The following is a 25,104-nucleotide window of genomic DNA, read 5'->3' as shown; positions in this document are numbered from 1 at the left end:
GCCGCGGCGCGCGCGCGCGGGGCGGGCCCCGCCCGGCTCTAAGCTCCGCCCCCTGCCCGGAATGTTCTGGGCCGGGACCGTGGAGAGGGTCCCCCCGCGCGCGCCGCCGCCATGTTGTGTGCGGCAATACCCCCATGCTGTGTGAGCCGATACCGCCGTGTTGTGTGCGGCAATACCCCCATGCTGTGTGAGGCGATACCGCCGTGTTGTCTGCGGCAATACCCCCATGCTGTGTGAGGCGATATCGCCGTGTTGTGTGCGGCAATACCCCCGTGTTGTGTGCGGCCGTACCCCCGTGTTGTGTGCGGCCGTACCGCCGTGTGGGCTGAGGACGATCCGCCAACTCCCCTGTGAGGCGGATCCGCCACTCCGCCGCGAGGCGGAGCCGCTGAGGCTGAGGCGGTACCGCCAATGTCCCCCTGAGGCGGAGCCGCCGTGCCGGCTGAGGCGGTGCGCTGTGGCCGTGAGGCGGGGCCGCCCTTGCGGCTCGGCCGGAGCGATGTGGGCGGTGCTGGGCAGGCTCGGCGTGGCGCAGGCCGTGGGCCCGGCCCGGTTGATCGCTGTGCGCCCCGCGGGTGCGGCGGCCGAGTGGCGCTCAGGGGTGGGAGGGGAAGGAGGAGGAGGAGGAGGGTGATGATGGTGATGAGGAGGAGGGAGGCAGCCTGGGGGTGCTCCTTGTGCGGTGACCCAGGGCTGGGGCCTCCTCCCGGGCCGGAGCTGTAGGCGCAGCGGGACCGGGTCAGGGGCACCGGCATCTGTCATAGCTGTCCCGCTGTCACAGATAAAATTAGGTTCAGCCTCGTCCCCTCTAACACACTCTTACTGCCTAGCTTGAGGTTCCTAATAATTGTTTTTCTCTCATCTTTCCAGCCGCAGGAGCCTTCTCCATACCCCACGTTACCATGGCCACCCACTTCTCCAAGGATCAGGAGAGAGTGCGTAGGGAATGGGTTACATGGGATATTATTGTCTGTGCAAAGAGGCTTTCCTCTCATTACAGCCCTGACAGCGCGGCACTGGCTGCATCCTGCAGCTTTTGAGAGTAAAGTGCTGAAATCCTGTGCTTTTTGTGTGTAATATCAGTGGGGCAGGTGCTGTGCAGCAGCACAGAGCTCACCTGCCTGCCTGAGCACCTCGAGCCTGGTGCTGCTGGAGGGGTTTCACTAATCCAGCTGTGCTCCCTGTCACATAATTACCCTTTTAAGCTTTGATTTTGTAAAATTACCTGCTGAGCTGGCACATGATGCTCATAAATGATCTTGTTGAGGAGGTGTAGTGGGTTTGTAAATCTGTGTACAGGGTGTGCAATTCTCTGTAGTGGCTTTGTAATTCTCTGTAGTGGGTTTGCAGTTCTCTATATTGGGTTTGTTATTCTCTGAATTGAGGTTGTAATGCTGTGAGTTTGGTTTGTAGTTCTGTCTATGGAGTTTGTGATTCCACACGTGGGGTTTTTCATTCCCTCCCTTGGGTTTGTAGCCTGCGCCAGCTCAAACCCTTAACGCCCTGCACAGCAAACTCAAACCCTGTCCCTCTTGCTGCCCATTCCCTGGTCACCAGAGCCCTGTGTGCTCTCTGAGGAGGTGTTGTTGCCCTGCCCTGCAGATCAGGTGTGTCAAGGGGGACCTGTTCTCGTGCCCGGGCACGGACGCCCTGGCGCACTGCATCAGCGAGGATTGCCGCATGGGCGCCGGCATTGCCGTGCTCTTCAAGAAGAAGTTTGGAGGCGTCCAGGAGCTCCTGGATCAAAGTGAGTGGTGCCTGAAGGAGCTCCTGATTTCCAGCAGGGAGGGTGTTGGAGCTCTTTGGGGTTATGGAGTGTGGCTGTTCTGAAAACACCTTGGTTTTTGTGCTTTAGAGAAGAAGACGGGGGAGGTGGCGGTTCTGCAGAGGGATGACCGCTACATTTACTACCTGGTAAGGGCTGGGGTGGCACTGGGCCACCTCCCTGGAGCTAAACTGTCACATTTATAGCTGGGGGGGGGTTTGGTAGTGTTCATCGAATCAGGGAATCACAGAATGGTGGGGTGGGAAGGGACCTTAAATCTCATCCTGAGCAGGGACACCTTCCCCTATCCCACCTTCCCCTATCCCATCCAGCCTGGCCTTGGACACCTCCAGGGATGAGACAGCCACAGCTGCTCTGGGCAGCCTGTGCCAGGGCTTCACCACCCTCACAGGGAACAATTCCTTCCCAATATCCCATCTAACCCAGCCCTCTGGCAATGTGAAGCCATCCCTGTTGTCCTGTCACTCCAGGCCCTCGTAAATAAATAGTCTCTGTCTTGTTGGCTCCCTTTGGGCACTGGAAGGGAGTTTCTGGAATGTTCCTCTTAATAAGAGATGTGTCCTCAAACACTGCCTGTGAGGAGCAGCCAAGCTGTTGTGTGCATCTGCATTTCACCTTTACATGGACACAAGTGGCTGCTAAATCAGAGTGTTTTAAGCTGTGAAATGCTCTTTGCTCAGTTCTTTCCACAGAGGCAAGTCTGGGTGTGGACTTTTGGGATATCAGGGAATGTGTGTTTTGTATTTATAACAGACAGAAGTTTGCAGGGGTGATGCCCAAGGCACAGCTGAGCTTTTCTGTTTTTCTGTAGATTACAAAGCAGAAGGTTTCTCACAAGCCCACATATGAGAGCATGCAGAAGAGTTTGGAAGCCATGAAAGCTCACTGCCTGAACAATGGAGTCACTGACATCTCCATGCCCAGGTGAGGGGCTCAGCACCTGGATGCCAATGTTGGCTGTTTAATTTCTAGAAGGATGTCTGAGGGATGATCCCCTGCTGTGAAATAAGAATTCAAGCATCCACCTCAATCCAACTCCTCTGTTCAACTGACAAATCTAATTTGCATTTCCCTGTGCATTTGTTTCCTTGTTCCCCCCACGTTCTGTGGGTTCATGAGGAGCTGTGGCAGGGCCACCTCAAACTGCAGCTGCTCCAGGGCTGGTTGGGCACAGCACAAGGCCCCACAGCTCTTTTGGTGCTTTATCTTCCAGGATTGGATGTGGACTCGACGGCCTGCAGTGGGAAAAGGTGTCAGCCATCCTTGAGGAAGTGTTTGAGAACACTGACATCAAGATCACAGTGTACAGCCTGTGAGCAGAGCAGTCCAGGATCCCCATTTCCCCCAGTTTTGGGAGCAGAACCTCTGAACTGACAAGGGGGGGGCCTGTGTGTGGAGCACGTTCTGCATCCGGGTGTCACTGACTCGTGTGACAGTCACAGGGGCTTCCAGCAGCAGCAGGCTCCTGAGCACTTCATTTGGGCTGTTAATTAGCGGGAGGCAGCGGCGCTGTGCAAGCCCTGGGGGAGCTCCCAGTGTGTCCCTGCAGCCACCAGGTGTCACTGGGGCTCCACGCAGGGAAACGGAGCCGCTGCCGCTGGGGACTCGGGGTTTCTGTTGGGTCGGTGCTGCCCCAGGCAGCGCTGGCTCCTCTGCTTTGTTCTGTTTGCCATGCCCTGCCTGGCACTGCCGTCACTCACCTCTTCTCACACGTGGAACGGTTTCATTTCTCCCTTCCTGCCACAAGTTGGGTTTGCTGAGGTTGTGCTCACTCAGGATCATGGTGTGATGTGAAATAAACGCTGCCCTGCTGTTGGATTGCTACCTGTGGCTCTTGTGGGGACAGGCTGGGACTGCAGGGAATGCTGGAGGGGGGTAAATACACCTGGTGGGTGTGTTTTATACAGCACCTCTATCATTTATAGTCTGCAGAGCTCTGTTTGGTGAGGATCCAAACAGGCTGATGTGCTCTAAAAACTCACAGCATGGGGTTTGAGGTGGGGTTTTCACATTTCTTTCTTTGTTGCATTTGTAGTCCAGGTGTTACACAAAGGTTGGTGTCTGTCACCCAAAACTAAAGCAAATCAGCACCACCCCTTCTTCCTGAGATCCATGGAAAACTCCTGATTTGGCAGAGTTTGTTCTAGAACTGAGCAACTGCCACACACTTTTCCTTTGTGTTTGGTTTTTAAACCCTCCCACAATAACAAATCTTCTGGACATGTGTCATTCTGCATGCCCAGAAAAGTGCCAGGTGTGTTGAAGAAATATAAAAATGGGACATAAGAGTTGGGAATTTTGTAACATGACAGGGTTCCTGATTGGATTCCTTGGGAAGGGACTGGGTTACTCAGTTCTGTTTGTCTTTATCTTTACTCTCCTTGTTCCTTGCCCATATTTTGTAGACCTGTTGGGTGGGGAATTGCTGTAGCTGGGAAAAACAACAGAGGAATTTGGAGCAATGAGCTGATCCAGAACAGGCATGGAGGCTGCTCATGGATTCAGTCTTTCCCCTTATTTGTGTCTGGGTTTTTGTTCTGGTTCCTTACTCATGGCATCCTCATGAGCTTTGTTTTACATGGAAAATGATCCTGCTCTCCAGCAGTTGTGTGTACTCTGGAAATTTTTTTGGCATTTAGTTCTCCCTTCCCAGCTACAAAATATTCCCTGTGTGGCTGTCCTGGGATGTCCTTGAATTCAGACTTGTCAGGTTCAATTTAGGACTTCCTGCAAGTAGAGAAGAAGGAATAAACTGTTTTGGCTTTTGCAGTGGCTTCCCATTTTATTTCACTCTGCTTTTCCCAGGTTTATATCCCAAACAACATTGTTTGATGTCGAGTTCTTGGGCTCCATCGTGATTTGGAAGAGAGCTGTTGGCCCTGAATTAAATCACAGCTCTGACTATTGAGGAGAACAGAGGGAGAAAACTGCTTTTTCACCTTTAAATCCCTTTCTTTTCCTCTCTCTAATGCATTTATCTAACCTTTGTTCTAAGGTCTCTTCCCATTAAATAGTCCCAGAATGTGATCCCACAGCCTGCCTGTAGATCACTGCCATCCCTTTGACCACAGCATGGGTTTGGTTGGGGCAGGGAGGGGGAGGAACAAAAAACACCCAAAAAATCCCAAACACCAGAGGTCTGTGTTGTGTGTGTGTTGTGTGTGTTTGGAGTCCCACAGGGCCTGGTCTCCCAGAGGCTGGTTCTCCATCCTGCTGGAATCAAAGCTTTGGGAAGCAGGACTGTCCCAGGTGTCCAGGTCTGTCACATCTCTTCATGGATCCTTTCTGATCCTGGGGAGGAAAAAGAGACATCCCAGAGACTCAGAGGTGACTCTTCAGTACCCCATAGAAAGAGGAATTCTGGAAGCACTGGGATTTCCTTTATTGGTGTTTTTTAGACTTTGGGGTGTGGGTAAAATCCGTTTCAGTCTCCATCCTCTCCCTGTTGTCCTGAACATCATCCCTGTGGGGAACAGGGGGGTTTCTGGTGGCCCTGGAACCTTTTTGTTCTTTATTCCTGGAGGAGAAGACAGAAAAGCACTAAATCCCTTGGGAATGTGCTGTGGGGGAGCCCCTGGAAGGGGAAAGCCACTGCCTGGCATTGTTAGCAATAGTCAGCTGACAATAAGATAAACTGGAACCCAAATTAAAGAGAGGAGAGTTAATGAGTGACCCCCTCACTCACCTGAGCCTCAGTGCAAGATCTCCGCCAGCTTCTCCTCGTAGTACTGAAAATTCTCCTGAATATCCTCCCAGGGCACAAAGGACTTGGCCTCCTCCCCTTCCTCCTGCTCCACAAAGTTCTTCCAGACATACTCAAAGTCTTGAGGCTTCATAATCCTCAGCTTGCAGCCGGCCTCCTTCATGCTCCTGAGGGCCGCCTGCATCTCGGGCTCCTCCCACATGAAGAGCCTGCCCACCATGATGGTGAGGCGCAGCCCCTTGTTCTTGCGCAGGGCCTCGCAGATCCTCTGGGCGCAGGTGACACAGGGGCTGGAGGACACGTACCAGGTGACATCGTGGCGGGCACCGGCCTGGCACGCGGGCAGGATGGTGTTGAAGAAAGCCATCTCGGCGTGCGCGGCCGCGTGCTCGTCCTCCAGGTACCCCCGGCTGGTCACCGGCTCCTTGCCCTGCGTCTCCACCACGTAGCACAGGAAGGTTTTGTTCCTGCCCGAGCTGTACTCCACGTTCCTGAACTGGAATTTGAAGAAGATGGCTGGGAGGCGTTCCCTGGGAGAGGGGAGAGAGCAGAGAGGAGGCTCAGAGGGAGATTTAGGTGAGGGTCACACTTTTGGGTCACCTCTACCCATGACCCAAATCACTGCATCACCCCTGATTTCTGTGTTCCAAGGTTTAGGCTGAGAGAGGAGGCTCAGAAGCAGATTTAGGTGAGGGTCACACTTTTGGGTCACCTCTACCCATGACCCAAATCACTGCATCACCCTTGATTTCTGTGTTCCAAGGTTTAGGCTGAGCGAGGAGGCTCAGAGGCAGATTTAGGTGAGGGTCACAGTTTTGGGTCACTTCTACCCATGACCCAAATCCTGTGGGCAAATCACTGCACCACCCCTGATTTCTGTGTTCCAAGGCTTAGGCTGAGAGAGGAGGCTCAGAAGCAGATTTAGGTGAGGGTCACACTTTTGGGTCACTTCTACCCATGACCCAAATCCTGTGGGCAAATCACTGCACCGCCCCTGATTTCTGTGTTCCAAGGTTTAGGCTGAGCGAGGAGGCTCAGAAGCAGATTTAGGTGAGGGTCACACTTTTGGGTCACTTCTACCCATGACCCAAATCACTGCATCACCCTTGATTTCTGTGTTCCAAGGTTTAGGCTGAGAGAGGAGGCTCAGAGGCAGATTTAGGTGAGGGTCACACTTTTGGGTCACCTCTACCCATGAGCAAATCACTGCACTGCCCCTGATTTCTCTGTGTTCCAAGGTTTAGGTTGGGAAATGGTCCCTGGGAGAGGGGAGAGAGCAGAGAGGAGGCTCAGAGGCAGATTTAGGTAAGGGTCATACTTTTGGGTCATCTCTACCCATGACCCAAATCCCACGAGCAAATCACTGCATTGCCCCTGATTTCTCTGTGTTCCAAGGTTTAGGTTATAATATATCCAGGATCAAATCCAACTTTGCTGTGAAAATGTGGATTTCTTGCTGGAGTTCCTGCTGATAAATTTCACCTACTCTTTTAATTTATTGGCCACATCTTCCCTTCTGTGACTCCAAGATCACCTCGTGGTGGAACATCTCATGGGATGGCTCTGGAGATGGGAAGGGAAAGGGATGAAAAAGTGGGAAAAAAATCCATGTGCTTCCAAGAATAGCACATCTCCTGCTTGGTATCCTGGATAATGAGAGTTTCTTTGGCCGAGGATTCTTAGATTGATGATTTTTTGAAGGCTGGACATGAGACACCCATTCCAGAGCGATGTCTGCAACGAGTGGTTTCACAATAACATCACGTTTTTAAATACATCAGAGGCATAGGGAATTTCATCCCTGATTTAACTCCCTGACAGCAAAGGGGTCACAGCAGTGACGAGGTTGGCTGTGCCTTTTCATGGAACAGCTGAAGCAGCAGCAGCCTGCTCCAGGATGGATTGACTCAGGCTGGATTGACTGGGAGCTGCATTTAGCCAGCCCTTCCTGATGGATTTTCTTGCTTATCTCGGCGTGTGCCTGGGCTTAGCTGGGATGTTCACCTGCATTCTGCTCCCAGCACTTTGGAATCTGCGTTAGTTCAATTAATAACATTCCAAGAAGGAATAGAAACAACACTCAGAGCCCATTCCAGTGCCTGGCAACCCTTGCTGTGAAGAAATTCCCCCTGGCACAATCTGAGGCCATTTCCCCTCGTCCTGTTGTCTGGGAGAAGAGGCTGATCCCCACCTGGCTCCAGCCTCCTGGAGAGTGAAAATGTTCATGGAAATAATTTAAAAACTGTTCACAGACTCTGAATTCCCCAATATTCTCAATATAAATCCCTGCTCTGACACTAGGCTGGGGTGGCACAGCTCACCTGAGGATAGGAAAGGTCAAAATAGAAACCTCCCCTGAAAAGCATCATTAAATGACATTTTTTAGGGATTTCTAAATGCTCCAACCTAATTTATCAGTTTTCCCTGGGTAGCAAAGTGATAGATCATATTGAGACCAAAAAAAATCTGAATTTTGAGGCAGAATCTTCAGTCTGGGATTGAAGTTGCTGCAATCAGATGGGCTGGAAGAAAGAGCAGCTACCCAGTGTGACCCTGGCACTGTCACACAGGAGAGAAGGAAAACATCTCATGAGGAAAATAAGAATGTTGGATTATCTAAAAGAGTAACAAGGAATTACTCCTACAAGGGGCCTCATTTACACCTGGGGAAAGTGGAAATAAATGTGGCAGGAAATGCTTCCAGATTGGGATTACAGGCTGTGTTCAGCCAAAAAAAAAAGGGGATAATATTCTTAAAGAGAGTAATTGGCTTCCCAGGGATTCCTGGAAGCCAGACTCCTCCTGGAGCTGTGAGCAGCAGAGAGAACTTGGCTGGGAGTCCTGAGATGCCCCTAATCCAAGGGCTAAAGCTGAAATGCAATTTAATTGGGTTTAAGTGCTTTTTCCCTGGCTGCTCTTGTGTTTCCTCATCACTCCCACAACTGCCTTGATTGGCTGGGAATTTGTAAATCACTGGAAAAACCCTGGTGGTGATCCCAGGTCAAAGCCTGGCCTGAGCTCCTGGTGTCCTCCTTAAAATGAAACTAAAAAAAAAAAATCCCTGGCGTTTCTCTACCTCTTTGGGGCTCCTTTAGGACTTTTGTTTCATTTCCTTACTGTCCCCTTTGCAGGGTTGAAAATCCTGTCAAATCCTGGAACGTCCATAGCATTCCAATAAAAAATTTCCTTGCAGGGTGGTGCTAAGGGAACTTTTCCAACCATGGTTAGCCCAGAGCCTTGGGTTTAGCAGGGAAGTTTGGACATCCTGCTCAGTCCCTGCAGGCTGAGTGCTCCAAGGCTAGAAAACCCAATTTCCTCATTAAAATTCATTTTAGGACATGCCTTAAATGTTCCACATTTGGCCCAGAGGTTTATATCCACAATTTTTGGTGCCTTAGCTCCATTCCTAGCAGAGGGATGTTCTTTCCTTAAAAGCCACTGCTAATCATTTATTTCTGTGATTAGCTGTGACAGAGACTGCCCCAAGAAGGGACTTTTATTTCACATTTTGAGAAGAGAATGGAGATTTTTTCCTCCCCTGAGCAGGAATGGAACCCAATTTTGTGGCAGGGCTGCTGTCCTGCCTCACAACAAGCAGCCAAATTTCACCTGCAGGGCCCATGGCACAGCCAGAAGGGATTCCAGGGGATATTTTGAAGGCCTGAGTTTTAAGTTTTAAGTTGAAGTTTTAGTTTTAAGGAGCTGGAAGAAATCCTGGTTTGGTTTATTTGCCTAGACACTCCTTTGGTGACTGATAAGGGAAACACGAGGGGAGAGGGACTCATCCTGCTGCTCCTCCAGGGACAGACACCCAGGGCTTTTCCTACTTGCAGCTGTCAATTATGGCTGAGTTCAGCTTCCATCAGAGCCCTGTGATATCCTGCTTTTCCAAAGGCCAGGCTCCCTGCTGCCCTGCTGCCTTCAAAACTGCCTCTTGTTTTGGAGCCTTTCTGCAAGTCGGGCTTTTTGGTTTCTTTATGAGAGTCAGGTTCCAGCTGTGGCTGTGGAGCTCTTGAAAATGTGAACCTTTAGGTCTCTTGAAAAATCTGTCCCTCGGGCCCATCAAGCCAATCAACCATAGCAGGGGTGTTTTTCCTGATCCACAGGTGGAGAAACTCTCAGACAAGAGCCATTGATCACAGCAAGAAATCAATACTGAGCTCTCATCAAAGGCAACACCTCCATCCCCATCCTGTCAGTGGGGCTGGGAGGGAACCAGCACTGCAGAAACAGAGCTGTTCCTACAAAACAAGTGCACTTTTCTGCCTGCCTGGTGGGAGTCCATGCTCTAAAAGTCAGCAAAACTTAGAACAAAATCCCACAATAAATCCAAACCATTTCAGATTCTTCCAAACACGCTACGGAAGATGCTGCTTGTGTTGCTGGACCTAAAAGCTGAGACAGAGCTCACTGAACTCCCCCAATTCCATGTCTAAATCCCAATCTCTTACCCTGTGACAATCTCAAAGGGTGGCAGGTCCTCCCTCTTCACCTTCTTCTTCTTCCCCTCGCCCTCCTCGGCGTTGTCGGGTTCCCCGTTCTGGGCATTGCTGGGCTCCTCCTGCTTCTCTGCCATCTTCCCCAGGACACTGGGACGGAGCTGTGGCCACTGGGAGAGAGAAAGAGCAATTTCTGAGGGCTCTGGGAGCCGAGGGAGGAGGGAAAACAGAGCTGGGAGTTCCTGCCCCAGGCACAGTTGTCAGGAACTAAATATGGAACAAAGCGGCGGCGGCGGCAGGGGCTGGACAGGGTTGGGTGACCCAGGGCTCTCAGGTGTCACCTCCTTCCCCTGCTCTCTCCAGCTCCTTTCAGCAGCCCCTTTTGCTCCCCTTTTCATTTCAAACCTAGTGACAACTTCTCAGTGGCTGGGATGAGCCCAAATTTCCCTGATGGAAAACCCTGGAAGCTCTGTTGGGTATTGGTCCCAAGGGGTGACGGGTGGCTGGCACTCCCTGCTCTCAGAGCCCTCTCCCTCCTCTGCCAATAGATTCCATGGCTGACCTTGAAGGACCAGCTCAGCCTGGCCTGGCTCAGGCAAGAGGGGAAAGGGTCGTGGTCATTTTGCTGGAGAATCCCTGGTTCTGGTGGGTATGGCTTCCTGGATCACCTGGAGCATCCTGTGGTTCCTCCCACCCTGCCCATGCAGGGCTCTGAGTTGGAAATCTCCTGGTTGGAGCTGTAAATCCAAGCCAGAACCTTCCCCCAAATATTTGGCATTCCAGCTGGAATTCCCAGTGGGCAGCAGTGCTGCTTCTCCCATTGTTCTGCCTTTTCCTCCTGAGTGTTCCAGAAGTTCCCAGTGCACTGGGCTGGAGGGGCTTTTCCCTCTCTTTTTTGTTCCCTTCAGGATTATATGAAACTCTCCCAGCATCTCACTCTCAATTTCACTCATTTACAGTTTGTACCAATCCTGCCTGAGCTGAGTTTAATGAAAAAACCTGGGTGAGGTTTCCCCAGAGACCAATCCTGGCCATGCCATGGGGCAAAGGAGGCAGGAAAAGCGTGGCTGGGCAGGATTTTGGAATCAAAGCCCACTGGAAATCAAACTTGTGGGCTCAGCTCAGAACCCACCAGCAGCAAACTTTGTGTAAATGTGGAATATTCAGCTGTATTTGATGGAGTATTCAGTCAGCATTAGTGCAAAAACCTTCTCTTAGTTTGAGGAGGAGAAGAGGTATTCCATAAAAATCAAATCACTTGGAATATCAGCTTTGGAGCCAAATCAGCCTTTGTGATCCTGTTAAATTCAGCTCTTTAGAGCCTTGGCAGGAGGCTGCACCATCACAAAGTGAAATAAATCCACACCACCAGGCAGGTCATTTATTATCACAGAAAATTAATAACAAATTATCACAGATAATTAATTCTGGCTGCTTTTCCCAGCCCCCTTGCCATCACCCTGCCTTTGCTGGGCTGCATATCCTTTGGAGCTTTTTCCCAGTGCCACCATGGATGCAGTTTTTGGGGACAGAGCACCCCTTTGAAGAGTTGTTGTTTAGGGGGTGTTGTTTAGGTGACAGAGCTGGCAGTGATGACAGCCCAACCAAGGATTTGACAAATTTCAAGACATCCTATCCATGGAACATATATCTTCCACGCTGCAGGATTTTATTTATTTTTAAGCCTAGAATACTTTCCTGCAGGGCAGGGGGGGTGTTTTGCCTCCTGTGTGGTGACAACGCTCAGATTCCACCTCCCCTGTCCAATTGCTGTCACCTCTGACATTTCAGGGGCTGCTTTTAGGGTGGGAATCCTCTCCCAATGACTGACAGCTCATTTCCTCCTAATCCTGATATTTTCAAGCAGCATCTCAGCCCCTCTGCAGTCCCTCTGACCCACTCTGCTTTATTTTTGGAAGCTCTTCATGGCTGGGGTCCCAATTTTGCTGCAGCTTTAGCCTGGCCCCTGCGAGGGCTGAGCTCTAATCTAATCTGGGGAATGTGGCACCGAGGCTCCCCCTCTCTCCAGCTGCTCCCCAGCTCCTTCTAGGGCAGTGCTTGGAACAGCCATGATCCAACCCCCACTGCAGCCAAAAATATAAAAGGGCACCACGGAGCTGCTGCGTTGGAGCTGGGGATGGGTGAGGGCTCTGGGGGCTGCCTGTGACCCCAGATGTGTCCCCAGGGGCTCAGGGGACCCCCAAATTGCAGAGTTTCTATTGAGGTTCCTCTCCACCTGTCCCTGTCCCCACTGATTTCATATTTTACCCACTTGGCTCTGAATTTGTTCTGAATAACCCCTCTGGGATCACTGAGTCCCAGCTGTGCCCACCCTGAGCACTCAGTGCCACCTCCAGGTGCCACCTCCAGGGATGGGCGCTCCAAACCCCCCTGGGCAGCCCCTTCCAGCCCTTTCCATGAGGAAATTCCTGCTGATGTCCAACCTGAGCCTCCCCAGCCCAGCCTGAGGCCGTTCCCTCTCCTCCTGTCCCTGTTCCCTGGGATAGGATCCCAAACCCCCCCGGCTGTCCCCTCCTGGCAGGGAGTTGTGCAGAGCCAGAAATTCCCCCTGAGCCTCCTTTGCTCCAGGCTGAGCCCCTGCCCAGCTCCCTCAGGATTCTCCAAACCCTTCCCAGCTCCCTCAGGACTCTCCAAACCCTGCCCAGCTCTCTCAGGACTCTCCAAACCCTTCCCAGCTCCCTCAGGACTCTCCAAACCCTTTCCAGATTTCTCCAAACCCTTCCCAGCTCCCTCAGGACTCTCCAGGCCCCTCCAGCTCCCTCAGGACTCTCCAAACCCTTCCCAGCTCCCTCAGGTTTCTCCAAACCCTTCCCAGCTCCCTCAGGACTCTCCAGACCCTTCCCAGCTCCCTCAGGACTCTCCAAACCCTGTCCAAGTTTCTCCAAACCCTTCCCAGCTCCCTCAGAACTCGCCAGGCCCTTCCCTGTTCTCTCAGGACTCTCCAGGCCCTTCCCAGCTCCCTCAGGTTTCCCCAGACCCTTCCCAGCTCCCTCAGGACTCTCCAGACCCTTCCCAGCTCCCTCAGGACTCTCCAGACCCTTCCCAGCTCCCTCAGGACTCCCCAGACCCTTCCCAGCTCCCTCAGGATTCTCCAAACCCTTTCCAGGTTTCTCCAAACCCTTCCCAGCTCCCTCAGGATTCTCCAAACCCTTTCCAGGTTTCTCCAAACCCTTCCCCTGCTCCCTCAGCCCTGCCATGGGATCACAGTTCAGGCACAGGGGACACCCAGGGCAGGCCTAAGGCACAGCCTGTGCTGGGGGAAGCTTCCAGGCTCTGCTGGAGGTTTGGATTTTGGATTTCCAGCTGCTGGAGCTTTGGATTTTGAGGATCCTGCATCCATTCAAGTCCAGAGCAGCTTCTTCAGTGGTTTTAGAGGCACCTCTGAGCCCTCTGATGGCTTTTGTCCCCAAACAGGGATCTCTGCAGCCCTGTGTCCCCTGCAGGTCGTGGCTGTCACCCTGATTATTTAAGATTTTCGAAGCTTGTGATGTTTACATTCTTGTAACAAACTTTCTCACACACTTTCTGTAAATAAAGTGTTTTGCATTCTTTTATGGAGGAGGGGAAATTTGATGGACTGTTGGTTTGCCCAGTGTCATTGGAGAGGTGGCACCGTCACCCTCCCAATCCAGGGTCACTTTTGGAAATCTATAAATGTTGCAGTCAGAAATTAAATCTAAATCTACAAACTAAATCTATAAACGTTGGAAATCCAGAAATGTTGCAGTCAGAAGTGAAATCTTCTCTTTTTACCCTTGAGAGAGCTGTGTGTCCGTGTCATTTCGTGTCCCATAGTGCCAGCTGTCCCTGTCCCTGCAGCAGCAATGCCTGGAGTTAACCTGGCTGTTCCCATCACCCACACCTGCCTGCCACGGGCCCTGCCAGGAACAGGGAGCTTTTCTGGCATTGTGGGGCCAGAGGAACATTTTGGGATCGATGGGAGAGTGAAAGGAGAGCCTGGCTGGGTGAGTCATGGCTCAGCCCTGCTCTCCATGCCGAGGGGACAGCTGGTGGCACTAACAAATGTCTCCCTGGAGACGCTGTCTGGCAGCCAGCCCCCTCCTGCTTTTTCCAGCTGTAACTACGGGACAAATAAATAAATAAACACTGACAGCTTCCCTTCCTTCCTCCCGTCCTTTGGCCCTCTCCTCCTGCCTTGTCAGAACCCAGGAAATTCCTCTGCATGCCCTGGAGGGGTTGAGCCCCTGCCCAGGGGGCTTAAAGATGCTGGCACAGCTCCCAGGACCCCTGTGCCTTTGATTTAGCCCTTGGGAAAAACAATTACCAACCTTTATGTGAAAGACTACAAGTCAAGAAAGTTGAAGTAGAATAATAGATAGTTTGTCACGGGGTGAAAAATAAATTTTTGGGTTTTTTAGAATGGGGGCTTGGGGTCACTGTTCCTTTGATTTAGCCCTTGGAAAAAAAACAATTACCAACCTTATATGAAGAATTACAAGAAAGCTGAAGTAGAATTATAGTTAGTCACAGGGTGAAAAATAGATTTTTTTGGTTTTTAGAATGGGGGCTTGGGGTCCCTGTGCCTTTGATTTTGACCCATGGAAAAAAACAATTACCAACCTTTACATGAAGAATTAAAAGTCAAGAAAGTTTAAGTGGAATGATAGTGAATTTATCACAGGGTGAAAAATAGATTGTTGGGGTTTTTAGAATGGGGGCTCAGGGTCCCAAGATGGAGGAATTTGGGTGTGCCTTGTCCTTTCTCCTTCTTCTTCTTGGCCTCCATCTTCTGGGTGATGTTGGCCTTTTTAGATTGGTTTAGAGTAGAAGCTCACTGTCTAACACAGGTGATAGGGAAGTTATTGTAAATAGTGTACATGTAGTTTTTAGTATAAAAGATAACACCAGTGTGCCTCAACCCGACCTGCCAGACAGACCTTGGCAGGTGGGAGAAAGAATTTTATAGATAAGAAACAATAAACAAGCTTGAGAACAAGAACTGAAGAGTTCTGACTCCTTCTTCGACTGCCAGGCTGGGAAAAGAGACTTTCTGCCACATCCTGGGGTGGCTCTGACCAGCAGAGATTCTGAGGCTGCCTCAGCACCAAAAGGGCTTCAGGGAGGGCTGGAAATGCTCCTGTCCCACCTGGGCAGCGCCCAAATCCTGCTGCAAGCTGCTCCAGGGATGCTCTCACCTGGGCTCCTGCCTCACCCCTTCCCTCCACACCCTCCTGGCTCCCATTCCCAGCCTGGCACTGGAGGAGCCTTGGCAGGAGCTGCTGCCTCCCCAATTAATCCCCAGCCCAAGTGGGAGTTAATGACAGCTCCCAGCAGGGCTGCAGCTCCCGCTGCTGCTGTGGGGAGAGCTCCGAGCACAGGAACTCGGGCCCTGCAGCACCTGGGCTGTGTCACCTGCACGGAGGGGACAAACCCGGGCTGGCACCGGCGTGAGGGCTCGGGCAGCTCCAGGCAGGGAAATCAGGGAGAGCTGCAGCAGTGATGGGAGAGCTGTGGGGGGACAGGAGGGAGAGGGAAAAGGGGAAGGGGGAAAGGGGGAAGGGGAAAGGGAGAGGAAAATGGGGGAAGGAAAAGGGGGAAGGAAAAGGGGGAAGGGAAAAGGGGAAAGGGGAGAGGAAAATGGGGGAAGGAAAAAGGGGGGAAAGGGGGAAGGGGAAAGGGGAGAGGAAAATGGGGGAAGGAAAAGGGGGAAGGGAAAAGGGGAAAGGGGAGAGGAAAAAGGGGGAAGGAAAAGGGGGAAGGGAAAAGGGGAGAGGAAAATGGGGGAAGGAAAAGGGGGAAGGGGAAAGGGAGAGGGGAAAGGAGGAAAGGAAAAAGGGGGAAGGAAAAGGCGGAAGGGAAAAGGGGAAAGGGGAGAGGAAAATGGGGGAAGGAAAAAGGGGGGAAGGGGAAAGGGAGAGGGAAAAAGGGGAAAGGAAAAGGGGAAAGGGAAAAGGGGAAAGGGAAAAGGGGAAAGGGGAGAGGAAAATGGGGGAAGGAGAAGAGGGGAGGGAAAAGGGAGAGGGGAAAGGGGGAAAGGAAAAAGGGGGAAGGAAAAGGGGGAAGGGGAAAGGGAGAGGGGAAAGGAGGAAAGGAAAAAGGGGGAAGGAAAAGGGGGAAGGGAAAAGGGGAAAGGGGAGAGGAAAATGGGGGAAGGAAAAGGGGGGAGGGGGAAAGGGGAAAGGGGAAAAGGGGAAAGGAAAAAGGGGGGAAGGAACAAGGGGAGAGGAAAATGGGGGGAAGGGAAAGAGGGAAAAGGAAGAGAGGGGGAAGGAAAGGGGGAAAAGAAAAAGGGGAAAAGGAGGGGAAAGGAAAGGAAAGGAAAGGAAAGGAAAGGAAAGGAAAGGAAAGGAAAGGAAAGGAAAGGAAAGGAAAGGAAAGGAAAGGAAAGGAAAGGAAAGGAAAGGAAAGGAAAGGAGAAAGGGGAAAGGGAAAAGGGAAAAAGGATTTGCCCATTCCAAAGGCAAATCTGGAGTCGGGGCTGTACAAACACGAGCTTGGCCAGGCCTTGGACTGACCTGGGACAGTGGGAGGGGTCCCTGCCCCTGGCAGGGCTGAGATGGGAAGTTCCTTTAGTTCCCTTCCATCCCAAAATACTCCAGGATTCTGTGAAACCAAAGCTGCTTTGGGGCTGTGCTGCACAGTCTGGGCAAGAAACCCTCCAGATGACTTTGAAATGTCATTAAAGTTATTTTTATGCAAGGGGGTTCAGTGTATCTGTTTAAACAGCAAATGCACCAAACGATGCTTTAAATATTAATACAGGAGGGTGTCTCACTGAATTTAATTTTCCCAATTGATTTCAAGTTGCTCTGGACAGCACAGGGAGGAATATTTGCTATTTTTGCTGCCTGTGAGAAGAGGCAGGAGGCAAAGAAAAGCTCTTTCTGCATTTACAGGTGGGCTGGGAGGAGGAGAAACTGGAAGGAAAACAAGAACAAGGCAGCCAGTCCCAGCAGCTGGGAAAATGGGGAGAGCACACATGGAAAAAAATCCTATTAATCTTCATTTCAGATTTTCCTTTGCCTGCAGAAAAAAGTGGGAAGAGGAAATCAACCCAATTTATGAAAGCTGATCAAATATGCATTCATCTATTTAATTGGAAATGTTATTAAAGAGTCGCAGGTATGAGCCAGATCTAGAGCCATCAATTTAAATGAGATTTAAATAATTCTCTCCCCTTTCCAAAAGGAGATAAAGGCTCCTTGAATCCCTCTTGCCTCCTCTGGATGGCCCTGCTCATCCCTGTTCCCTGAGGACAGGATGGGCACAGCCAAAATCAGCCTGAACCCCCTCAAATCCAACCTGCAGCCAGAGCCCTCCTTCATTTGAGGGAGAAATAATTTACATTTGTCCTTTGGCATGAGGATTTCTCTTTTTTATTTCTTTTTTTTTTTTAATTTCTTTTTCTGTTTCTTTTTTAAAATTTCTTTTATTTCTTTTTATTTTCTTTTTTTTAAATTTCTTTTTTTTTTTCTTATTTTCTTTTTTTTTTTCTTTTATTTTCTTCTTTTTTTTTTTTTTTTTTGTCACCAGTGCTGCATCAAAAAAGACTCCCAGCCTTTCCCTGCAGCTTTGGGGTCCCAAACCTGCCCCAGGACTGAATCCACCTCTGGAGCCTTCCCAAATCCCTTCCCTGGATCCCTTTTGGGAGCCTCACCCCAACCCAGCCCAGCAATAAGAACTCAGATTTATTTATTTATTCTCCAAAGAACTAATAGCTTGTTTTATTCAAAGCAAATACAATTTATTACAATTTTACAGCCCCAGCTGAGCCCCCCCACCCCCAATTACAGCCCCAATTAATTACAGCCCTGATTACAGCCAGTGCCAGGGAGAAGATCCATGTGCCCCTTCTCTTTCCATTTAGTGCTTTTAGCAGGTAAAAATGATGTAAATTCTGTCTGGAGACACCAGAGCTTTCCTAGGGAAAGGGGTAGACAAGGATGAGTCCCTTGTGTCTGATCCCATCCCATTCCTTTGGAATTCTTGTTATTTTAACCTTTCCTAATTAATAATGGCACAGAAATGCTTCAGGACGAGGCACTTGCACTGCACCTGACAGATTCTGCTTTTTGCCAATTATATAATTAATTATATTATTAATTATAACGACCTTCCAGGCAGTGGGAGCAGGCTCACAAATTTTACATACTTTCATGTCTCTGTACTTAAAAAAAGAATAAAATGAAGTTTTCTTCCAAGACACTTTTCAGTGAGCTTTTCAGTTCTGCTCAGGAATGGCACATGGAGGTGGAAGAGAGGAATTTCCTCTTGGGAGAAGCATTTGGGTGCTGCTCATTGCTGCTTTACCCCTCAGCAGGGAGGGGAAAGGGCTGGGATGCTCCCCAAACAGGAGGCAGAGCCCAATCTCCATTCAGCAGCAGAGCAAGACCCAGCCCTGGTGGCAGATAAAGAATTGGAGCACAAACCAGGGCAGACAGGAACATGAAGCAACAGCACAAAGAGCAAAACAAAAAAACAAAAAAAACCAAACCAAAACAAAAAAAAACTCAAAAAAAACCAAAAAAGGAGAAATTTCTTTTTAATAATCAAGTATTTTCTTAAAAAATCAAGTAATTAAAAAAATAAAATTAAAAAAAAACCAAGTAATTTCTATAAAAAATTGAGTAATTTTTTTAAAAAATCGAGTAATATATATATTTAAAAAATCAAGTAATTTCTTTAAAAATCGAGTAATTTTTTTTAAAAAAATCAAGTAATATATATATTTAAAAAATCAAGTAATTTCTTTTAAAAATCGAGTAATTTTTTTAAAAATCAAGTAATATATATATTTAAAAAACCAAGTAATTTCTTTTAAAAATCAAGTAATTTTTTTTTAAAAATCAAGTAATATATATTTAAAAAATCAAGTAATTTCTTTTAAAAATTGAGTAACTTTTTTTAAAAAATCAAGTAATATATAGATTTAAAAAAAAACAAGTAATTTCTTTAAAAAATTGAGTAATTTTTTTTAAAAATCAAGTAATATATATATTTAAAAAAACAAGTAATTTCTTTAAAAAATTGAGTAATTTTTTTTAAAAATCAAGTAATATATATATTTAAAAAACCAAGTAATTTCTTTTAAAAATCAAGTAATCTTTTTTAAAAAAATCAAGTAATATATATATTTAAAAAATCAAGTAATTTCTTTAAAAATCAAGTAATTTTTTTTTAAAAAATCAAGTAATATATATATTTAAAAAAAACAAGTAATTTCTTTAAAAAATTGAGTATTTTTTTTTTAAATCAAGTAATATATATATTTAAAAAATCAAGTAATTTCTTTAAAAAATTGAGTAATTTTTTTTAATCAAGTAATATATATATTTTTAAAAATCAAGTCTTTTCTTTTAAAAATTGAGTAATTTTTTTTAAAAAATCAAGTAATATATATATTTAAAAAATCAAGTAATTTCTTTAAAAAATTGAGTAATTTTTTTTTTAATCAAGTAATATATATATTTAAAAAAATCAAGTCATTTCTTTTAAAAATCGAGTAATTTTTTTAAAAATCAAGTAATATATATATTTAAAAAACCAAGTAATTTCTTTTAAAAATCAAGTAATTTCTTTTTAAAAATCAAGTTTTATATATATATATATATAAGATAAAGTCAAATGCATCACTTCTCTCTTTCTCTCTCCCCCTCATCGAGGAAAACAAACTGAACACACTTTTTTTTTTTTCCCCGAAAACTCAACACCCCTCAGGCAGTTAACAGCACCAAAGGGGATTTCAGTCGCTCTTGCCCGGTTTCTGCTGGGGATTGTCCTTCCAGATGCGGATGGTGAGGCAGGTGGCCATGGCCAGCCAGCCCAGGTAGGGCAGCAGCAGCAGCGCTGCCACGCGGTTGATTCGGTACCAGGAGCAAAAGGTGCCCAGGGCCAGCCCGTCCAGGCACAGCACATCGATCACAGCCTGCAGGGGGAGAGAGGGGTGAGCACAGGGCTGGGGGCTGGCACTGCACAGACCCCAACCCAAATATTGTCCCTGGGCTCTGACCGGTGACACCTGAGTGCGTCACACCACGAGTCATTAATGAATGTGCTCGTCTCTGCTCATGGTGGAATCCCACCCTGCTCATGGCCAGTGTCCCCTGTGCTCACACACCCTGCTCGTGCTGGTGGCCACTGAACAAACTCTCCAAAATACCCAGGTACAGCTGGGGAAGTGGGACAGAGACCCCAACCCCCAGTATTGTCTCTGGGCTCTGATCAGCAACACCTGAGTGACACCACGAGTAATTAATGATGTGCTCTTTTCTGCTCATTATCACATCCCCTTTGCTGACACAGCGTGCTCATGATGATGGCCACTGAATAAACTCCCCAAAATACCCAGGTACAGCTGGGGAAGTGGGACAGGGATGGGGGAGCTGGCACTGGAGAGACCCCAATCCCCAGGACCTTGTCCCTGGGCTCTGATCACATCTGAGTGTGTCACACCATGAATAATTAATGTGCTCATCTCTGCTCGTTATGGAATCCCACCCTGCTCGTGGCCAGTGTCCCCTCTGCTGACACACCCTGCTCCTGTCAGTGGCCACTGAACAAACTCCCCAGCTGCACCTTTCACCCCCATTGTGACAAAATCCAGGCGGAAACACCGATCCCCAACTGTGCCTCTGTCACCTCGGGCCTTGGCACCTGAGGCAGAGCCTGGTGGCACAGCCTGGTGGCACAGCCTGGTGGCACAGCCTGGTGGCCCAGCCTGGGACAGAGCCCGGTGACACAGCCCAGGTGTGGCAGTGCCTGGTGGCCCAGCCTGGGACAGAGCCCGGTGACACAGCCCAGGTGTGGCAGTGCCTGGTGACACAGCCCAGGTGTGGCAGTGCCTGGTGGCCCAGCCCAGGTGTGGCACTGCCCAGCCCCGCCCTGGCTATGCCTGATAAGCCCCCAGAGCTGCTCCCACAGGGATGTGACAGTGCTGTTGTCACTCAGGGTGTGACCCCACAAAGGGCTTTATCTCCCAGCCCCGACCCTTAACTGGGGGGTGCAGCCCTGGCAGTGCCCAGCCCCGTTCCCCACCCCGGCTATCACAGTGAGCCTGGAGGGGCTGATACCCTTGTGTGCGAGCAGGAGTGGCTGCAGCCCCAAATTCCCTCATCGTTCCCCTCAGCACAGCCCCAAAGCACCCCAAAGCCGGCAGGGAAGCCCCATTACCATGTTGAGGTTGTGGGCACCGAAGAACAAGGGTGGCCATGCCCAGTTGAGCACCAGCTGAGCCCCGTAGAGCCCCATGGGGACGATGGCCTTGCTGCTGCAGCCGCCCAGGTCGTTCCACACCAGGTAGGAGGCGTAGCTGTGAGGAGGGACAGCTGTGAGTGCCACCCTGGGCAGGGACAGGGCCCCCCTGCACTTTGCCCCAGCAGGGATTGGCAGCACAGCAGGATCCAGGCACTGGGAGCAGGGACAGGGCCCAGGGGACGGCTCTGGGCAGGGTTAGGTTGGAAATCAGGGGAAGTTCTTGCCCCAGAGGGTGCTGGGCACTGCCCAGGCTCCCCAGGGAATGGGCACAGCCCCGAGGCTGCCAGAGCTCCAGAGAGTTTGGACAGAGCTCCAGGGATGCCCAGGGTGGGATTTTGGGATCATCCATCTGCACTGGATGATCCCCTTGCAGCTGGGGCTCTTCCATGATTCCATTCCACAATTCCCTGTCCCCCCCCCTCCTCCCAAACCTCCCCTGTCACACCCAAAGTGGCTCCTGGCCCCTGCCCAGTGCCACGGCTGGTGGTGGCATCCCCCAGGCTGTGTCACTGCCAGGATCACATCTGGCAGAGGCAGGATCACATCTGGCAGGGTCACACCTGGCAGGGTCACACCTGGCTGGGACAGGATCACATCTGGCAGGGACAGGGTCACATCTGGCAGGGACAGGGTCACATCTGGCAGGGTCACACCTGGCAGGGTCAGGACGCCCCAAAGCTGGGACAGAGTCTGGCAGGGTCACTCTGGCTGTGCCAGGGCCAGCAGGATGGGACACTCACCCCATGCCCATGTACAGCATGGTCCAGGGCACAGGGAGCACTCAGAGCCTGGCGGGGCCACTCTGGCTGTGCCAGGGCCAGCAGGACAGCAGGACAGCAGGACAGCAGGACAGCAGGACAGGACACTCACCCCATGCCCGTGTACAGCATGGTCCAGGCCACAGGGAACACCCTGCGGGACGGGCACCAGGAAGGTTTCTTGAGCTTCTCGTACCACGCTGGGATCTCCTTCCTGTTCAGGAACCAGCCAAGGAATCCTCCAACGTGGGGCAGGACGGTGAAGCCCACGGTGTAAGCCCACATCCTCCCTCAGGGGCTTGGAATTGCTTTTTTCCTGCTCTAAGTTAAAAGCAAAATCACAGCATCACTTTTAAAGGATGGGGTTTCTTCCCTGCTTCCATCCTCTAATTCCACATCCCATTTCAGCCCCTAAGGCAGCTGGAAATGATTTAATGCATTCAGCCCTCTCTGAAATGGGGATTGTTCCTGTCTGGGATGTTTTCCCCCCTGATTTTCCCACTCTTTCACAGCTCCCTGTAACATTCTGGTGTGGGGGCTGTCCCCATCCCTGCCCCTGGGGCTGGCAGGCTCTGAGGCGCCTCCTGGAGCTGCTCCCCCTTCTCTGCTGCCCCCAGGATGAAAACCCAAACTCCATCCAGACTTCCCCATGATTTTTCAGCGTGGGTTTCTATTTTAATTTCTATTTTAAAAGAGGCCTGTGACAGAAAAACCCTTGCAGCAGCTTGAAGTGCTCCAGGAACCCACGGCTGGGAGAACTCTCACCTTCGCACAGTGGGAGGCTCTGAATTTGTTCACCGAGTTCCTTTTGTATAAAACCAAGGGAAATTTTCCTTTAATAATAAAAATGTTCCCACACAATGCAGGGTAGGACCAGGACACATCCAGAATTCAGTGTCTGTCCTGCATCTTCCCCTGCAGAGCTCCAAACCTGCCACTCTTCCATCCTCCCCTCATTAAGCCCATTAAGCCCATAACCCCCATTAAGATTCGCCGGGAATGCCAGGCAGGAGCTGCCAGCAGAGCAGTTCTGAGCTGTCAGCACCAGCACAAAATGCACCTGGGAGGGTTTGGGATTTAGGAATGCAGGAGGAGCAGCCCCTGAGCCAGGGGAATGTCCCGGGGCGCTGCCCAGGGAGATGGGGAATAGGGGATGGGGCTGACCTCCACACGCTCTGCTTGGGTTTCAGCTCACGATTAACACTCTGCTGCACGCTCGGCTAATTAGCTAATTGTTATTATTGTCACCACACCGTGCTTGGGAACGCCAAATTCCCACCTCACAGAGGAACAAACGCCCCGAACACCGCCTCAATTCCTTCACCTGACAGTTCATGGCACTCCCAAAGTAGCCACAGAACCAGAGAACAGCTGGAAACGGACCCAAATTCAGTTCTGCTTTAAAGGTCACCCAGCCCTGCCACGTTCTGCTCCCCACACACACCACAGGAACAGAATATAGGAAAATACCGAATTTCCCTCAGTTCCTTTGGGGCTGCAGAGGGGAAGGAGGGTTGGAAAACTTTCTTTTGGTTTTTTCTCAGCTGCCTGAGCCTTACCTGGGTCAGTGCCTCGCTGTGCCTGGCCGAGGGAAGGGCTGGGACATCCAGGGCTGTCCCTGTCACTGGTGATCCCCGAGTGCTGCAGCTGCAGCCGCGTTTTACCCAAACGGCCCCAAACTGGGCGGGGAGCTGGGGCTGGGGCTGATTAAACTGGGAGCTGCTGCTGGGGACAGGCACTGGGAGTTTGGGGTGGTGGAGCTTGGGGACAATCATTGGGAATTTGGGGTAGTGGAGCCTGGGGAAAATCATTGGGAATTTGGGATAGTGGAGCCTGGGGGAAATCATTGGGAATTTGGGGTAGTGGAGCCTGGGGACAGGCACTGGGAATTTGGGGTAGTGGAGGCTGGGGACAGTCAGTGGGAATTTGGGGTAATGGAGCCTGGGGACAATTATTGGGAATTCAGGATGGTGGAGCCTGGAATTTGGGGTGCTGGGGCCCCGGGACAATCACTGGGAATTTGGGGTGCTGAAACCTGGGGACAATCGCCAGGAATTTGGGATGGTGGAGCCCAGGGACAGTTGCTGGGAATTTGGGACATTGGAGCCCAGAATTTGGGGTGCTGGAGCCCCGGGATAATTGCCAGGAGTTTGGGGTGGGTCCAGGGGCAATCGCTGGGTGTCCCTGGCACCTCACAGGGTGTCACCATTACATTCAGGGGGTGTCCCTGGCACCTCACAGGGTGTCACTGTCACCTTCAGGGTGTGTCCCTGCCTGTCACACTCATGGGTGTCCCTTCTGCATTTAAGTGGTGTCCCTGCCATAGTCATGAGATGTCACTGTCACATTCTGGGGTGTCCCTGTCACACTCATGGGTGTCCCTATCAAATTCACCCTATGTCCCTGTCACGCTCATGGGTGTCCCTGTCACACTCACAGGGTGTCCCTGTCAAATTCACCCTGTGTCCTTGTCACACTCATGGGATGTCCCTCCGACCCTCCTGGCCTGTCCCACCCTCCCCCAGGCCCTCATTAACACCCCAATAATTAACCAAGCATTTCCCAGGGCCACCTGTGCGTCCCTTTGGCCGAAATTTCCCAGGCAGGTGAAACGAAGCTGCTCCATGGGTGTGTAAAATGGCAGGGGGAGAAGCCAGAAATCAATTTCCATTAGGGAGCTGTCTGGCAGGGCTGGCAAAATGAAACACTAATTCCCAGCAGTTCTGGGTCATTACCTGGATTTCATGGAGGCAGGAGCAGGGCTGGCTCCTCACACGCTGGGATTTTGCTGCTGCAACAGGAATCAGGAAAATCTCCTCTTTCACTGAGCTCCCAAGGAAATGATTTTTATTTTTTTTTCATGGGAGGAGAAAGAAAGAGGGGGAAAAAAACTGCTGTAAAAAGCCAGATTTTCAGCCAGCCTGAATGGTGCCCTGCCATGGGTTGGTCCAGTGGAATTCCCAGTTCCAGGGACAGATGCAGAGCTCATTAATCACACCCCAACCTCCTGCATCTCCTCCCAGAGCCTGTTGCTATTTGTGACTGGAAATTTGTGTCATGGAACCATGCAGCTCCTAAAAGAGCCCAAACAGTTTCCATCCCAGTCAGCTCCTGCTGCCCCCACCAGCTTTGGCAAAAAGCACAAAATTTGACAATTTTCAGATTTTCGTCCCCCTGGGCACG

At 50.3% G+C, this 25,104-nt stretch overlaps 2 protein-coding genes across 4 annotated transcripts; one reads left to right on the top strand and one right to left on the bottom strand.

The window, feature by feature from the left end:
- The first annotated feature begins 211 nt into the window (after window positions 1–211).
- OARD1 (O-acyl-ADP-ribose deacylase 1) lies at window positions 212–4,555 on the top strand. Of its 3 annotated transcripts, none has more exons than XM_054648852.2 (6): window positions 212–575; window positions 871–935; window positions 1,603–1,747; window positions 1,856–1,914; window positions 2,598–2,710; window positions 3,000–4,555. In XM_054648852.2, the coding sequence occupies exons 1-6, from the start codon at window positions 227–229 to the stop codon at window positions 3,100–3,102; spliced, it is 834 nt and encodes a 277-aa protein (XP_054504827.2). In that variant the 5' UTR covers window positions 212–226; the 3' UTR covers window positions 3,103–4,555. The 3 variants fall into 3 exon arrangements, with proteins under 3 accessions (XP_054504827.2, XP_077046666.1, XP_077046667.1); XM_077190551.1 differs by having other exon boundaries at window positions 428–450; XM_077190552.1 differs by lacking the exon at window positions 212–575 and adding an exon at window positions 583–601.
- A 923-nt stretch (window positions 4,556–5,478) lies between these two features.
- Window positions 5,479–23,595, bottom strand: APOBEC2 (apolipoprotein B mRNA editing enzyme catalytic subunit 2). Its single transcript, XM_054648644.2, has 5 exons — window positions 23,481–23,595; window positions 22,034–22,242; window positions 21,080–21,218; window positions 9,941–10,098; window positions 5,479–6,019 (listed from the first exon to the last, which is right to left on the bottom strand). The coding sequence occupies exons 2-5, from the start codon at window positions 22,204–22,206 to the stop codon at window positions 5,479–5,481; spliced, it is 1,011 nt and encodes a 336-aa protein (XP_054504619.2). The 5' UTR covers window positions 22,207–22,242; window positions 23,481–23,595.
- Window positions 23,596–25,104: the final 1,509 nt, after the last annotated feature.

The sequence above is a fragment of the Agelaius phoeniceus genome, chromosome 25 (assembly GCF_051311805.1).
Source record: "Agelaius phoeniceus isolate bAgePho1 chromosome 25, bAgePho1.hap1, whole genome shotgun sequence".
NCBI classification, from domain to species: Eukaryota; Metazoa; Chordata; class Aves; order Passeriformes; family Icteridae; genus Agelaius; species Agelaius phoeniceus.
This window is presented reverse-complemented; position numbering and strand designations above follow the sequence as displayed.